Source organism: Dasypus novemcinctus, chromosome 3 (genome assembly GCF_030445035.2).
Source record: "Dasypus novemcinctus isolate mDasNov1 chromosome 3, mDasNov1.1.hap2, whole genome shotgun sequence".
NCBI lineage: Eukaryota > Metazoa > Chordata > Mammalia > Cingulata > Dasypodidae > Dasypus > Dasypus novemcinctus.
The window spans coordinates 81,373,427-81,390,038 of record NC_080675.1 but is presented as its reverse complement, the minus strand read 5'-3'; the positions used below and the strand labels follow the sequence as shown (position 1 = coordinate 81,390,038).

The 16,612-nt window shown below is 39.7% G+C and overlaps 1 protein-coding gene across 12 annotated transcripts in view; it reads left to right on the top strand.

Moving 5' to 3' along the window:
- The window catches only part of NPAS3 (neuronal PAS domain protein 3), a 908,953-nt gene that overhangs the window by 866,975 nt on the left and 25,366 nt on the right, over positions 1–16,612 (top strand). For all 12 annotated transcript variants that reach the window (XM_058293563.2, XM_058293564.2, XM_058293562.2 and 9 more), the window contains one exon: positions 13,813–14,006. In XM_058293563.2, coding sequence (XP_058149546.1) covers positions 13,813–14,006 — 194 coding nt within the window. The remainder of the gene's footprint in view (positions 1–13,812; positions 14,007–16,612) is intronic.

The window sequence follows — 16,612 nt, the reverse complement described above, 5'->3', positions numbered from 1 at the left end:
TCCACTCAGACATTGACTACAAAAACCAGGGATTGTAGTGTACACATCACTGATTTCCCCATTTTGCCAAGGGCATTTATCATAATAGATATATACAATTTTTGGAACTATTTACATTTGAGCATACAGAAACTCTCTGAATGAAATGTGAAAAAATTTCGGACTAAAGATGTACATTTAAACTCCTGTATCCAACTGAATCGACACTTGAATATTTGACCATATAATCCAAACGAAAATCACCCTCCCCAAACATTTTTCCCACCCACAACCATTTCCATCTCAGTAGTGGTACCACCTCCATCTTGGGGCTCTGGCCAACAACTCAGGAGTATCCTTTGGTTCCCCTCTTTACCGCAGACCCCGCATTTAATATATCAGCAAGTCCCATCAACCCTCCCTTTAAATTATATCCACAATCTAATTACATCCCACCATTTCCTTCTGCACTATCGTCATCTCTCTCATCTGGACCTCTGCAACAGACTCTTCCCTGACCTTTCTGCTTCCACTTGTACCCCCATAGCAGCCAAAATTTACAGCAACCAGAAATTTCATCAGAATCTCATCACTCTTCCTTTGTCCTTTTCATCGCCATAACCCCAGAGCCTCAAATTGTGCCTGTGATACTTGTTGAATGAATGAGATCACGTGTTTTGACTGAGGTACATAAAATGCTGCAGGAATATTTGGACACTTGAATTACATTACCTGACCAGGTAGAGAGGCCAGTAAAGAGTGTGACATCTGCCCATCAACGTACTCACCTCATTCCTCCCTTTGAAAGTGTTATGGAAAAGGAAATATTATGGGTAAATGGGGAAAGTTTGCACATTCTGCCTAAGGCCTCTCCTTTGGGGGTTATGTCTGCCTAAACCAAAGTAGGATTTAAAAATCAAGTGCTGATTCTCGTTCTTTTAAACAGTTGCATACTTACTCGGCAGTCATGATAGCACAAGTCGCTTCAATAATCAAAAGAATCATTACTTGTTTTGCTAAAATCCCAAGGAAATAGCACAAGATGTGATATTTCAGCACTAATGAGGTTGTGCCTGAAGAAGTGTGATTTTAATTGTGATAGATTTGGAGAATCCATTGCAAAACGGCAGGAGAACAGCATGCTCTACCCAGTTGCAGGGAAAGTGCATTAATATCCCATGTTTTTGTTTTATTTAGTCTTTGCTGGCTGTGCAGAGAATCACCTAAGGTAATGGTAGGGCTACTAGGGACTACATCAAATAGAATCCTATAAAGAAACTTTATTTTCTCCTCCCATACTATGAATGGTGACAGCACTACAGAGGAATATTTGTCTTCTGTTGTCTTACAAAGTACTAGATTGATTTGCTTCGCCACAGTTCTGATCCGGACATACCACCTTCCATCCTTCAAAGGTTGAAAGTCACCACCTTAGTTCACTGGTTCACTAAGCCTTTACACTGGTAAACAGAGCAGGGACATTCCTGCGGAGTTTCCATTTCATTGGCAAGACCGGTCTGCATAGGGGAGGAAAGCTCTTGGCACAAGTCTGAATATGAGCAGTATTGCTGATTGCTTCATTAGAACCCTGTGTGCTGAAAAGCCATAAGCTTCCAAGTTTCTATCTGCAAGGCATTATTTTTAATGGGGACTTCAAACGTTCCCCGGGGTGGGGGGGAAAGTATAGCATGTTTGTACTCTGGGGTACTGCAGGAGAAATCTTACTTAGCAAGACTGAAAGTGGAGCAGTCTTTTCAGTTTCAGGGTAAAGTGTGGTCACAATCAGGGATGAATTTGAAATGTGGATTGAAAAAAAAAAAAGATTCAGAAAATCTCCAAATCCTTCATTCCTTACCATAAAATAGCAAGGAAGATGACTTGAGGAAGGAAATGTAAGAAATAGTTTTCATTCTTAAATCCTACAGAATAAGGAGAACTGAACACTCTTCCCATATCTTGCAGTGCACAAAAATTCTTCTCATTTCATTTCACTTAGGAGATACTTCTAAAATGATCTTCTCCCCTGTGTTACATTTATTCAAAATTATATTTTAAAGAACTGTGAAGCAAGGCTATAGGTAGGGGCAAAGCTACTGGTTTTGAATTTTCCTGCAGAGGGTCTGCTGTAAAGGTCAAACCAAAGAGATGCTTCTTCAAGTTTAAATCCGCCTTTTCTAAATAGATCCCAACCTGATCTCATTTGATGCATTGAGGTCTAGTTTCTTAGGCAATATAGTTGCAGTATTACATTTCAAAAGGACTCTTGAGAAATCCCCTCGAATTGATAATTCTAATTTCTTATGTATAACTACTCTATATTCACTCAGAGGACAGTTGCATTGTATGCTAAACCATGAATTGTAAAAGCTGGTCCCTTTGTATGTAGGTTTGTATTAAATTGAGATGCTCTATTTTTTTCCCCTGTTTGTTCCCACACTTGAGTTCCTGGTGTCAGTTTGTGTTTGGCTTCTTGAACATATTAAAGTTTTTCTAGTGCTTATGATGTTCTTGCCAAGAGCACACTTGCAGCAATCTGTACTAGAACAGTCTTTGTGCCAATTACTTCAAAAAATATTCTTGAAAATAAAATAAAGAAGTGGGGGTGTGTGTGATTTTTTTTCAGGGAACTTTCAGGGTATAGTGTGGTGGTTTCTATTTTAATTTTTTAGAGTCAATCTTCCTGATATGATGACTTATAGACTCTGGAATGTGCATATTTGTTTTTCTTTTTGTTTGCTTGTTGTTGTTGGGTTTTTTGTTTTTTTTTTTTTTTTTTATTTAAGCCTTTCTACAAAATGGAATCCTGAGAAAGACATTCAAGTAGCAACAAGAATCAGTGGCAGGAACAAAACTGCTATCCCTTCCCATACCACACCCTCGTCTATTTAAACAGCTTTGGAGAGGGAACTGCTAGAAGCTTGCTAAAGAGTTTCCAAATGTGTGACTGTAAATGACTATGTCTAATCATGACTCAATAAACCAAAAGCAGCAAATGAGCTGGTAACACACACAAAAGTCATATGAATGTTTTGAATTCGTATATGCTGAATGGCTAATAACCCATATCAGTGCCATGGGATCTTCTGAAGGTTAAAATCCTAAATTGGAACACGTCTTTTATTTATATGAGAAACAAGAGAAGAAAACAGAAGGAAATATATCCTCTGAAATGTAAGACAGAATAATAGCACTGGGCAAGAGATTAGAAGACCTCGGTTTTCTTCCTTTGTCTGCCACTAACTGGCTCTGTGTCTTTAGGGAAGGTATTTCACTTCCCCGGGCCTCAGTCTCCACATCTGTAATACGGGAGGATTGGACAATGTAGCCTCCAAGGTTCCTTCTAGCTCTAGTGTGCCATCTTTCTCACCACAAAGAGGCCATGGCACTGGCGTGGATTCATTCGCTTCTTATAGTGAGACACTTTGAGTAGCATGTCAACACTAGAAACTATACTCGTTAAGGATAAAATTTATGATTGGATTAAGTAGTCATAAAATATTAGCTACAGAGTTGGGAGAGCACATAAAGAAACAGTTAAGAAAATGCCCCACGCTAATCAATGCTAAACATAGAACATCTGGGCCTAGAAAAGAGTAGAAACCAAGATGAATGGAGATGGAAAGTTATAGAGAATTATTTCAGGACTTTGGTGGTGGGTCAAGGCTTCATGTTTAAAGATATTCAACTTTAATAGATAATATGTTATGGAAGAGGTCTCCAAGGCCAACTCACTTTCCGAATGAGGAAACAGACACAGAGAAGGGAGTTTCTTGCTCTTAGAACTACATGTTTCCTGAGTGTGCCAGGAAATCCGAGGGGTTAGCTCCTAGACTGTGTTCTTTCTTGTTTGCTATGTTTGGGTCTAAAGTGCTCAGCTTAAGAGAACTGTCTTTGTCATTTCCTTACTTTGAGAGTCCCAGATACCTACTGTAGCCTCTTAGGAAGAGATCATTTTCAGGTTTGATCATTAAGGAATTGTGTGTCTAAATTTGGGGAATACCTGAGTTTTATTTTTCTTCCAAGTATATATGACTCATCTATTAGCTTTCAACAATTCTAATGATCAGAAATATAATTATTAATATTTGTGTTTTCCCCTTTAAGGGGATGGCTGCTTTAAAAAATATATCAGCCCCTGAAGCAGCACAGTGGCCCCTCCCCAAGGACGGGTCTACCCATCCACATGGATAATTGCATTTAATTCTGCCTCCTCTGAAGCTGACGAGAGAAATAGCCGGCTTCCACATCTAAGAGTTATTCCTCTAAAGGTTTTCCATTATTGTGAGAGAACAATCATTTATTCTCCTGCAGCCCTTAAGGACAGCATAGGGCTGCTACGCGGGGCTGCCTTAACCATGGGCTCACCACGAAAGAGCGCTAGCCGGGGCTTCATGCAGGGGGCCACTCCGTCTGCAAGCGGATGCCTGTGGGCAGGGCTTCAGTTCAGAGTACCTGAGCACATGGTTTACCAGCAAACTCAAGAGCAGCAGAAGCCAAGGAGACTAACTTAGAGCAAGATTCATTGCTAAACTCAAGAAATTTTACCATTCAACAAAGGTATTAAGCAAGGATAGGTAACAGGAAAAACTTGATTTCTGTGCTTTCCTTCCTAACGAGGGTGCATAGATCCTAAAGAAAATATATCAACTACAGTATAGTGTTTTTTAGAGGGTGGGAGAGAAAGGAGTAGGGAGCCTGTTTCTATTCCTTGCCTGACTGGGGACTAGTTCTCAGTTGTTGTTGTTTAAATGTTGTCGGGGAAATACCATTGCAGTTTGTTGTATCAAGAACTGCTTCTCTACCCTCAAGACAGTGGCACTAAGCCGCCAGGGGCCATGAGGGGTGATTCCCTCTCCACACCAAGGGATAGAGGAATAAAAAAGTTGCTCTGCACAGTGTTATGATGGTCCTCTGTCCTTCTCCAGGAGGCTTTAATAAACTGAATCTAACAAAATTTGATCAGATGTGTATAGTTCAGCCTTCTTGCTTTGCCCCTTAAGAGTTTATCAAGGGGTTTCTACCCTGGTCTTGTTTTATTAAATGATTATTTGAAGTGCTCCACTCTCAGAGAAAATGTAGTTTGTATCCTTGGCATTCATTTACATAATCTCGTTTAGGAGATGGCTCCAGTTTAGTGAAATGATCCCAATAAAAAATCTTTGGTAGAAGAAAGACTATTTTCTCCAAAGGGAATAGGAAACAAACATGGGATCCAGGCACATTTTGAGACGCTAAAGCTGTCATTGTAGTTACATTTTTTATGGTATGCATTTGAAGTTTGTTAAAAGAGATGGATGGGAAGTAATCATTATGTTTGGGGGACACAGTCATGTAAGAATAGAATTCTGTGGCTAATGTATTTTAAATGTGGGTTTTTAAAATAATTTTTTATTTGTTGCCTTAGAAAATGTTTCTGCATTAAAAAAAACACACACACACAAAACTGAGAGTGATAAATTACTAGCAATCTCTCAGCTCCCCCCTGGAGCCTTCAAATTAAGGGTTAACCTTGCAGGATCCCCTGAATTAATCAGGAACTAAGCCAGGGGCAGGCTGGGGGGGAGGGGATTGGCAGAGCTCAGCCTCCCTCAAAAGGCTTATAGCACAACAGAGCAGCCCACCGTGGTGTGGCCACAGACAACTCAGGCCTGTACACAAATAAAGGAGCCTCGACACAGCTCCCAGAATGCCTCCCCAAACAGCTCGGTGCACTGAAAACACCCCTGATTCTACGTTAGCCGAAAATTCCTGCTTATCATGCACAGATCCTCCATTGTCAGAGAACCAAAAGACAATGGATCATGTTCTATAGAGTGGATTTTTTTCAGTATAGTTTTAATTGTAAATGTACATTCATCTTTCTCTGCTCATTTAAAAGTCAGTCTGTGATGTGCCTCTGGGTCATGAGTTGTCACCATTCAGCTCTCTAGATAAAAAGGAAGCTGCAGCTGGATGGACACTTATGGCGAGAAGAGCAGGACTTCTCAAAGGTAGCTCTGTCGACCACTGGCATCCAAAGCACTTGATTTAGAGAACCAGACATTTAGGGAGGGGGCCTGGGCATCCACATTATTCCTAAGCTCTCTAGGCGATTCTTATGCACTTTCAATCTTAAAGGACCACTAACACTAGAGGTTGTTTTTCTTTGTGTTTAAAATAAATCCTTGATATCAAGGATTTTTTAAAATCTTTCCTTTTAAAGTACAGAACAAAATATGTTCTTCCTCAGGTACCCGTTTAGTTACTTCAGTTATTTGTGTATTGGCCAGAGTAAGTTGATTTCTTCTATAAGAGTAGGAATGTCCATATTCACACACATGCTTGTGCCTGAGTCTGTATTTTCCCTTAGGACCTTAGTATCTCCATAAAAGTAGAGAAACTAACTCCTAGCTTGCTTCCTTTTCATCTGCTTTCCATAGTCCAGAATGCCCTTACCTACGGCTTCAAGTCTGTCCACTTCCCGAACCAACCTTCACTGAGTCTTTTCAGGAATCAGACCAAGCATCAAAGAAAACGAGGTGTCCCTCTTCCAAACTCTCACCTCAAGTGTCCATTCAAAACAGATGGAAAATTATAGAGTCCCTAAGAGTACCCTTATCCAATGGGACTGGATTCTGCCAGGGGTCCTCTTTTTTGACTTTTTCCAGGACTCTCCCCAGTACCCAGTCTCACCTTCTCTCTCCTCCACCACCAGAGCTGCCCTTAAGTTGATTCCATCTGGGACCCTGATACCTTATCTAGTTCTTGCTGGTCCTCATTCCTTAGGTGCTGAATCCTGCCCCAATAACCCCTGACCAAAATCGAGGATCTTTGATCTGAGGGAGAATATTAGGGACAAACTCCCAGAAAGACTCCCACCACCATTTGATTCCTGTGTTGATTGCCATCTCTGTACCACCTCCCTACAACAGCATTCCAGTACCACCTCACCTATGGCAAACTCCTAGGTCCTGGATGAGGTCTTCACTGTCATCTACTCCCTGCCAATGGATCACTTCCTCCTGAATCCCACCACTCCAATCTCACCCCCATCCCTTGAGAAGTCAACTTATTCCTATTCTGTCTTTTCTTGTCCCCAGTTGCTAAAGTCCCATTGTGACTTATGACAAAGCCTACTGGAGAGTCCATTTCCAGAACTAAAATCTGAGATCCTGGAAAGGGAAGGGAAATGATATTCTACCAATCACTTGCTCCCTCACCCCCACTGGCGAGGGCCATTAGACTCCTTTTTCTGTTATGAATCTACATCTTCCTGTTGCTTACCTCTATGGAAAAGTTAAGATTTTTGTTTGTTTGTTTGTTTGCTTTTATCAGATCTGAGCAAAGACATAGGTGGCAGGAATTAGACAGAAGACCTGTAAGGGCAGATTCTACCAACCTATAAATATGGGCTACATCTTGGAAAACCCACTTCCTCAAAATTTGCATTAAGTAATTTACATGAGGTTGATAGTCTCATGCTGGTTTGGATTAAGTTGTTATGCTATAGGCTAGATGTTTGGATTCAGAAGACCTGGCTAAATCCTTATCTTCCAGCAGGTTGCAGGCCATCTCAAACACCCCATCACTTAAAAATAATTAGCTGACTCTCCCACATTAGTTAGCGATTTAGTGATCTGTATGCTAAACCAGACTTCTACAGGGGAGAAAAAAAAGAAAAAAAAAAGACCAGAATGCCAGAAGGAAGCTTAATTTTAAAGGTAAATTTGGATTCCCTTAAAGGACAAATGAAAAATCTCTGAATGTGTTCTAAACCCGGGGAATTTGTAGTTTTTTAATGCCTTCAGTCATTTTGTTCTCCTGGTTGTCTAGTCCTATTCGATAAGTTACATTATATGTGGAAAATAATGCACATAATACTTAGTACTTCCTTTTGATAAAGAAAACATTTCATTTTACTAGAACTGAGATTTACTCTTTAAAGAATAGAGAATAGCTTCCAGATGTATTTTTCAGTCACAGGCTTTCTTAAGTATTGACAGAGGGAAGGTTTTATCAAGGTCTTTGTGATGGGCTTGTTTATAATGAGAAGATATTAGTGGAGCACATCTAAGTGCTTATCACTAACAGATGACTGAAAGGAGCATATGGCAGGAAGAGAAATATATATTTGTCCAAGCAATGTGGCTTGTTAACACTCCCACACTCATCCTAAACTCCGTGGACATGTACTTACAGCATCAGACACATCCACTTGTTGTATCAGAGAGGAAAAATAAAAGTCAAACAATGATTTCTTCAATATGGGATTGTCACATAGTGCTAGTTTGGACATTTTTAAAATCAGAGATGATGGGATTCCAACTCATAAATCCTGTGCTTTCTGCTTCACTGTTGCTGGCATCCTGGCAGTCCTAAAAAGGAAAATATGGGCTTTAACATTTTTGTATAGGTATTTATGATAAAACAATAGCAATGAAAGGAATCATGGAGTTTGAACTCATATAGAAAGTTGAGCTAGGAAGCAAAGAATCTTTTGTTTCAAAAATCTCTTTTAAAGAATGTCTGTAGATTAGATTTAAGACCAGACTAAGATGAAGCATTAGAACACAGAGGCAATTTGTATGTGCCATTGGTCAAAACGAAAGAATTATTCCAATTCCAATATGACCAATAATAACCTACTGATTAATCCTTAAGGTAAACTGCATGTATCAACTTGCAGCCATTCTCTGAATCTCCTGCTCCACCCCTGGGATTGTAAGAGAATGAAGGGTAGTGTTACAGGACAATAAAGGTTACTCTATCAAATGCTAGGTCATAGAGTTCCCTAGAACTTCGCGAGAAACTTGGGCATCTGTCGCCTGATTCAAATTCTATATTTTATATCTGAGGAAATGCTGCCCGAGACTGGCTAGATGACTTGTCAAAGTTACCAGAACCAGGAGTTCTATTTCCTAACTCAATGCTGTTTCTACTCCACAATATTCCTTTGGTTTGGTTTTTGTAGTTTCATGTCTCTTGACATAGTATTAGTACTTAGGCTTATATATTTATACTCAAATTCATTTCCCATTCACCTATTTAACTTTACAAAGAAGCCATACTGATTTGATGTATGTTGCCAATGGGACTGGCTACTGTATAACAAGTTTGGCATTTGTGTCAGAATGGGATGGGGGGGAGGGGAAATGGAGTGCTTAGAGCTCCCAGATATTTTCAAATTTTTAACCAAAGTAATTGTTACAGAGCAAGAGAATTTCAATTTAGAGGAAAACAAAAAGCAATAACATACATTGCCTTAGGCTTCAGGCACTCAAAGGAGGAAAAAAATGCCTTTGGCACTCTTCTCTTAATCTCCTTGTATTTTCTCCCTTGGTGATTCCATTGAATTTCTTGGTTTCAACTATCAACTCTAGCAAAAAAATATAAAAGGTAGGGGGTGGGGGGGGGGGGGCTTCCAAAACTGTACCTTCAAACAATATCTCTCTTTCTTAAGTGTGCAACATTTATTTCCAGGATCTCACCAGGCTGATAAATACAAAAGGTCCACAAGCATCTTTGTCCCCACAGTGGTCAGCAGTTCCTGCATTCCCATTTAGTCTAGCATCATTATCACATCATCATCCAATGAGATAAAAATCATAATGTTCTCTCTTCTCCCCAAGTCCCATTGCCAAATACTATGGATTACACCTGCCATTTTGGCTATATCTCTTCTCCTGCTGACACCAACTGAGCTGTTTCTGGAGCCCTGCACATTCCCTACAGTTTCCTTTGTGTAGTCTTCCTATTTTTATCTGAAAACCACTGTCCTCATTCTCTTTACGATCATACCTGTCAACAACCTACTCTAATGCCCATTCCATGTAGTCTTCCTGATCCATTCAGATGAAATTTTCCTACCCTGAATTCCCAAAGTTCTTATTCTATACCTTTCGTGTGGCTTGTACTCATTACTTAATAAAAATAAATAGTATTTGTTGAACATATACTACGTATCAGCCATATACCTAGATACTTTATATACATTTTAACTTAACCCTCCCAGCAATCTTAAAACACCTAAAAAACTTCAAAAAGTATATATATTGATACCTGGGTCCAACCCCAGAGATCCAGATTTTACTTGTATTGGAGACAGTCTAGGCATGGGGACTTTTAAAGTCTCCTTGGGCAATTCTAATGTACAGCCAAGGTGGAGACCCACTGGTATAATTCCAAACCCATTTCCAAATATTATCACCTCTGAAGCGTTAAATAAATAAATAAACAGACAAACAAACAAATAATGCTGGCCTCAGCCCTATCCTACCAAATTAGAAACTCTGGGGATAGAGCTTAGGAATTCCCATTTTAACAAAGTTTCAAAGGCAATTCAGTCACAAGACTGGGATGGAGAGCTACTTTCTCAGCAGATACTGTATTACCTCCCACTTGGTATTCTAAGTCATTAATGCCTTCCCTCACCTTATAATCCATAAACTCTTTAAGGACAGGGTTTACATCTGACTAATCTTGTTCTGCTCCCTGACACCTAGCAAGACCCCTTACACATAATGTGTTTTTGCCTCATGGGTACAGAGTTTCTGTTTGGGGTAATGAAAAAGTTTTGATAATATATGGTGGTGTTGGTAAGACAATATCATGAATATAATATATAAATATCACTGAAACATACATAATGGTAGTGGTTAAAATTGGAAATTTTGTGTTGTATATATGTTACCACAATACAAATTTTTTACAAATCCTAAAGAACCAATAAAATCCCTTTTGGTGACCTTACTAAGAAAATAAAGAATACCTTCACAAATACTTATTCTACTGTGCTAGGTTTTAAATCTGATGTACTGTCCAGGAAACTAGACAAGACTTGCAGTTCTCTATGCATCATATCTGTATGGCCATTAAGTGCCAGAGCTAGGATTTGAACCCTGTTTCTCTGACAATATTCTTTCCTCTACATCTCAGGCCTTAAAAGCAACCACAAGCAGAAAATTTAGCCATCTAGAGGTTTGGATACAGACATGTTTCTAAAATTTGAACTTAACCTGTCACATGGAAAAAAAAGAAAACTCTCTTGGTGTTATGAAATGGATTTGGAAATATATATTAACTTAAATCCAAAAACTAATTATAGGATTTAACAGTTATCCCTTCCTTCTTCTCAATGCCAACCTCCCGTACTCCCAGACGTGCACTAAGACAAACATGTCCTATGGTTTGTTTTGGCTTTTTTGTGCTATTTCCATAGGACTTTTTAGATAACCTGAACTTCTGGTAGTAAGTGGAATGTTTTTTAAATGTTTATATACAGTTTACTTAAGGTAGTAAACTGGCATCTGGTAGAAACCTCTAGCTTTTTATTCAGTGTGAATATACACATAAAATGCATATAGGAATAACAAAGATTAGCCCAAGTGCCCTCTCTGTGAAGGATGGTTGAAATGGCATTCAAACAAGACTGGAAACCTGGGTTCCAGGATCTTGGGTGACTTCAGACAGGAAATTAACTTTACAGCACTTCAGCTTCCTCATCTGAAGAGGGAGTTGGGTGGAAAGACAGGTGATTCAGATAGATCCTCTCAAATGTTCTTCCAACTGTGAAATGTTGCCATCCCATAAAATAATAAGCCATGTATCAGGCCCCTTAGATCAAGATTAAATTAATAACTAGCATTATCATTAGGTAGATTTTTTAAAGGCAAATAGAAACATAATGGAATCTGTAAAGTTCTTCAGTTTATAGTGTTCGCCTTTGTTATCTCTTTTAGTTTTCATAACATAATGGCAGAATATTTTTTATTATTCCCATTTCACAGAAAAGGAAATTGAGAAAGAGAGGTTGAATGACTAGCCCAGTGTAACACGGTCAGAGAATGACAGCTCTAAACCCTGCCTCGACCCTACGTTTGATCCTCTTTGACTCCACAATGGCTGTGGCGAAGCCGGAGCTGGGAAGCCAGGAGAGCCTGCCCTGCTGGTCAGCTTCCCCCAGTGGCCTGCCTACCCTCCCGAAGGGTTTTCTATCCCAGACTCCTTTAAATTGCTTTTGAATAGAATGCCAAGTGGGGATTTATTTGGCATATCATTTCTGGGTGTATGTTTTCCTGAGCATTTATAGAGCTATGCTTTTGCAAGAAGCTGAGTGTTCCTGATAAAACAAGACAGATAATGATAAATAAGCATCTATATAAGCCTAGCTGGGAGGAGGACTGGGGACTGTGAACACCCCTCCTGTGAAGTTAATCCCATTTCTTTGAGCTATTTCTATATTAATTAATGAGGTCTTGCAAAAAAATGTGTATCTGTGATGGTGTTTTAGCATCCTTGCCTCTAGGAAAATATTCAAATATTTATAAAGTGGCTAGTCTGACCAAAGCTTAAAGCAGAGGTGCATTAGGTATGAATTTAGTCAACCTCCAGTGTGGGTGGTCAAAAAGCTGCTCCTGAATAGCCCAAATAATCATCTTCATTGGTGTTTCCAGATCAGCAGCTCTGGGCACAAATGTGAAGTGTGTCAGGGAAGAGGTATTATTTAGAACAGCCAGGACTCCGAAGTGTAGCCCTGTAAGCTTTGATCCTGATTTTTGACTGACAGGAGTGTGGCTTGCTTTTGGAAAACTGAATAACTTAAACAAAGATGAATGGAAATGGAATTACCAGTTCAGTCCTGGGAAGGATAAAAGGGGCTAGATCATATTGTTCCTGGAAGGTGATATACTCCCTTCGGCTCCTGATAGCAGAGGGAAAAGTAGAATCTCAAAAGATGGTTTGGCACTCAGTGATGCATTGGGAAAAGCAAACCAAATGTGGAAACTCAGCTACTAATCTGAGCTCTGTGGTGCAGTGAATCACAGTGATTATCTACAGTCAGGTTTGGAAGGTCTCCCACACCATAACAGTGTCCCAGGAACACAGCTAGAGTTCATACATACACACACACACAGCTTCCATCATCCTGAAGCATAGCCACACAAATCCTTTGTACTTATCACCCTTCTATAATTTTGATTCCCCAAAACATCATTTAAAGAAGTTGACACTATGGCTGTTCTTTTACATGCAGTTTATAAGCAAAGAGGCTTTTTCAAAGAGTATCTTTGTAAAAATAATACAATTTAAAATGTGCAAGGATGGGGTTTTTGGTGGTCTTGATCATATGATATTCTTTGCAAAGAGACCAAAAATTACAGCCTAGGCTTCTCCCTCTGGTCCTGGGCAAGCACCTCTGAGCTGCCACCAAAATGGTGCCAGTCTTCTTGGCTGTACTTTAATGTGGGTTCAAGGAACAAATCCTAGGTTAAAGACCTCTGACCATCAACCCCATAAGGCATTTCAACAAACCATGGTATTATTGGCACATCAGTGCTGCCTAACATGTAATATCTCTTCTCAAAAGACCCCATCTATGTCATTACCACTGAATATTTTCTTCATTGGAGTCTTTGGCCTTTTGCAATATCAACCCTAGAAGAAGGAAAGCTCTGACCCACACTCCTGAAAGGAGATGTCTCTCTTCAGTAACAACGTAGAGAGAAATGAACATCTCCCATTAGCGAGAACTAATAATGCAAAAATTTCCTTCTACAGCTTAGTGCTCAACTTGTCCTGGTTATGAACTTCCCTTAAATGTAAAAGTAAAAAAATCCTGGAAGATAACAGTAGCACAGTAAATAGTGCTTCTTGAGGAATGTGCAGAGTTTATTAGTATTTCTCTTTTGTCTCTTGGCAGAAGAACATTCAGGGTACACTGACAGCCGTTATGATTACCAAAGATACAAGCCAACGTTGGTTCTTCCAGAAGCAATTTTGCATGTCTCAAAAGACATGCTGTTACATCTGGGATATAAATTTGACTTACGTTGTGTACTTAATGCTCTTTTACAGGTGATTCACATAACAGGCCGGCTCCGCCTGAGAGTGTCACTGTCCCATGGGAGGACCGTCCCCAGCCAAATCATGGGTCTCGTGGTAGTGGCTCATGCCTTGCCTCCCCCCACGATCAATGAAGTCAGAATCGACTGCCATATGTTTGTCACTCGAGTAAATATGGACCTCAATATCATTTACTGTGAAAATAGGTACTTTGTTTTTGTTTACATTTGCCCGGTTGCATGTTGGTGAGGTTTGTGTTTTCAGCAGTCTGAAAGATTTTACGCTCCCAATGAGGCCTGTTATAAATCCTAATGTTGTTTTTAATAACTGCTTGGACTGACACCAAACATGCTTTTTACTCAAAATTTTCATCGCCGCCCTGATTTACATTAGGGACAACAATCGAATGAATTAGGACACCCAGACATCCATATGCTATAATGAAGGCCAATTTTGGCTGAGAACCCAAGGAGAGAGCAGGGCTGAGATGTTCTTGGCAAAACGATGCAGTAAAAGGTGTCCCCTGATGTCTCAGCCAGACCCACTTCCTGACTAATGCGAGGGAGGCATTAAGCACACAGAGAACAAATGAGAATTTTAGGCCTCTGGAGGAAAAAGGATGAAAAAAGAAATTTGCAAAACCATTCAATGAAACTGTATAATCCTGAGGAGTTCACTTTTATAAATTAAAAAAAAAAAAAAAAAACACAGAAAAAAAGATGACTCATCATATAAATGAGTTGGCACTTCTTCCTCAAGACTGAACTTTTATAAAAGGACTTTTTAGCCCTTGGTTAAGAAGTTCACTTTTTCCATTAAGCTCAAGGCAACAGACAAGAAAATGGGACAGTGCCCCTTTAGACCTTTCACTTTGAGGTCACCAGCCCATCATCAGACTGATTTGAAGAAAAAATCATGAGGGTGCGGGAAGAGGGGATGATAGGAGCTAGGCATGGTTTGATTGTGGAAAGGAAACTTGGAGGAAACTGTTCATCCCTGGTTCTCCAGAGAGAATTCCTGAGTCAATCTGGGGAGGATGCTTCCATAGCACAGATTATCCTCAGGCATGAAGGCAATAAATGATCACCAAATCCTGTATATGCCTTAAGAGAGGGAATGAAAGAGCAAAATGGTCAAAAGGAAGACAGTCCCCGCATTCAGTCCATTGGGAAGAGATGTTGAGATTCAGTTAGAAACTGCCTGCCATTTCCTGTCAGGATTTCATTCAGAGCAAAGAATTCACCAGTGGGAAATGATAGCCACCTAAGCTATTAGTGTTCAGCCAAGTAGAAGATCCCATGAACCTGCCACTATTATCTGATAAGTAACTCTAAATCTGCTTTTCAAGTTTTGTTGGCTTTTATTAAAGTTTTTATTCTCATGACTGAAAACTTGCCTATGTCAAAGGGTTCTCTGGAACGGCCACAGAATATCGGGAAAGACTAGTTAGCTGGCACAGTTAGCTGGGGTTGGCAAGTAACAATGAAGACAGTTAACATTTATTGAGCATTTCCTATGCACTCAGCAGTGTGCTAAAAGGGTGATGTGCACTATCTCATTTAAGCTTCCTGACAGTTCTGTGAGGTAGGTATTACTACTGTCTTCATCATCTTCAGGCAACTTTGGCTTAGGGCGATTTGAAAAAGCCATGCTCTTATCAACATCCTTTGCAGTCTCCTTGGATTCCTTGTCTTTTATTTTTCTTCAGAAGTTAGGATGACCATCAAGGACCAGTCAGAAGAACCTCTGAGGGGGAACTTTCATGTATATGTGCCCAAGAAAGGACATCATTACAGCCCACAGAGCAGTTAATTCTCTGATGAAATATGCAGAATACTGGAGAAGGAGATCCAACACAGGGATGCAGATATAAGAGTCAAAGATTGAACTATGGCTTTGCTTCTTTGAAAACATACTTTCTAATATTTGGAAAAGTACGATTTTTCAAAGGTCAGGAAATGTCAGCTCCCTTAATTTAGATCTACCACCAACACTCCCTCCAAAAGCAGAGGCCTCATCTTATTTACCTAACTCCCAGTGATACTCCTATCCCAAAACCATCCCTTAATTTTTATTTCTGTGATCGCAGATTGATTAATTCTTTTGACAAGCTCCATGGACCTGAGTGCTTTATGGTACCACTCTAGTAATTGAGATCATTTTCTGTGACCCACTTTTAGCTTTTCTCTTCCCATTTAAAAAAATAAATGCTTTCCACAACCCCTTATTAGCCAATACAATACAGCATTATTTCCCAACTGAAGATGATAGTAATTATGAAAAAGACCTGTATTAAAGGTAATTGCGTATTTGATCCAAGGGAAAAGCTTACTCTGTGCCAGGCTGTATGCTAAGTTAATTTCAGTTCATCCATCAATCCTATCACCAACCCTGATGATTGTCTTACAGATGAGGAAACTGAGACTCAGAGTAAAGGGTACTCTCAGGATTCTAACCCTGAGTCACAGAATATAGGATTTTAGGATATTATAGGTCATCAGACAGATCTGGTGCTTTGTACACATATTCAGAGATGACTAAACACAGAGTCAGACATGTTTACCTCAGTGGTAGGCTCTGGATCATGGAAGGGCTTCAGGAAATAATTCTGAAGGATTTAATTCCAAAATAAATAAAAGCAGCATCTTCCCTGAAGAATGGAGTGGGTTTTTCCCAGGGTTTATTATTTAATTAGGGAATTGTTAACTAAAAACTAAAGCTCCTCCTTGACTCTGCAGACCAGTCTTTTTCCTCTGGCATTCCCTAGGACAGCCTCGGGCAAAACAGACATCTAAGGCTTTCAGAGGAGCTG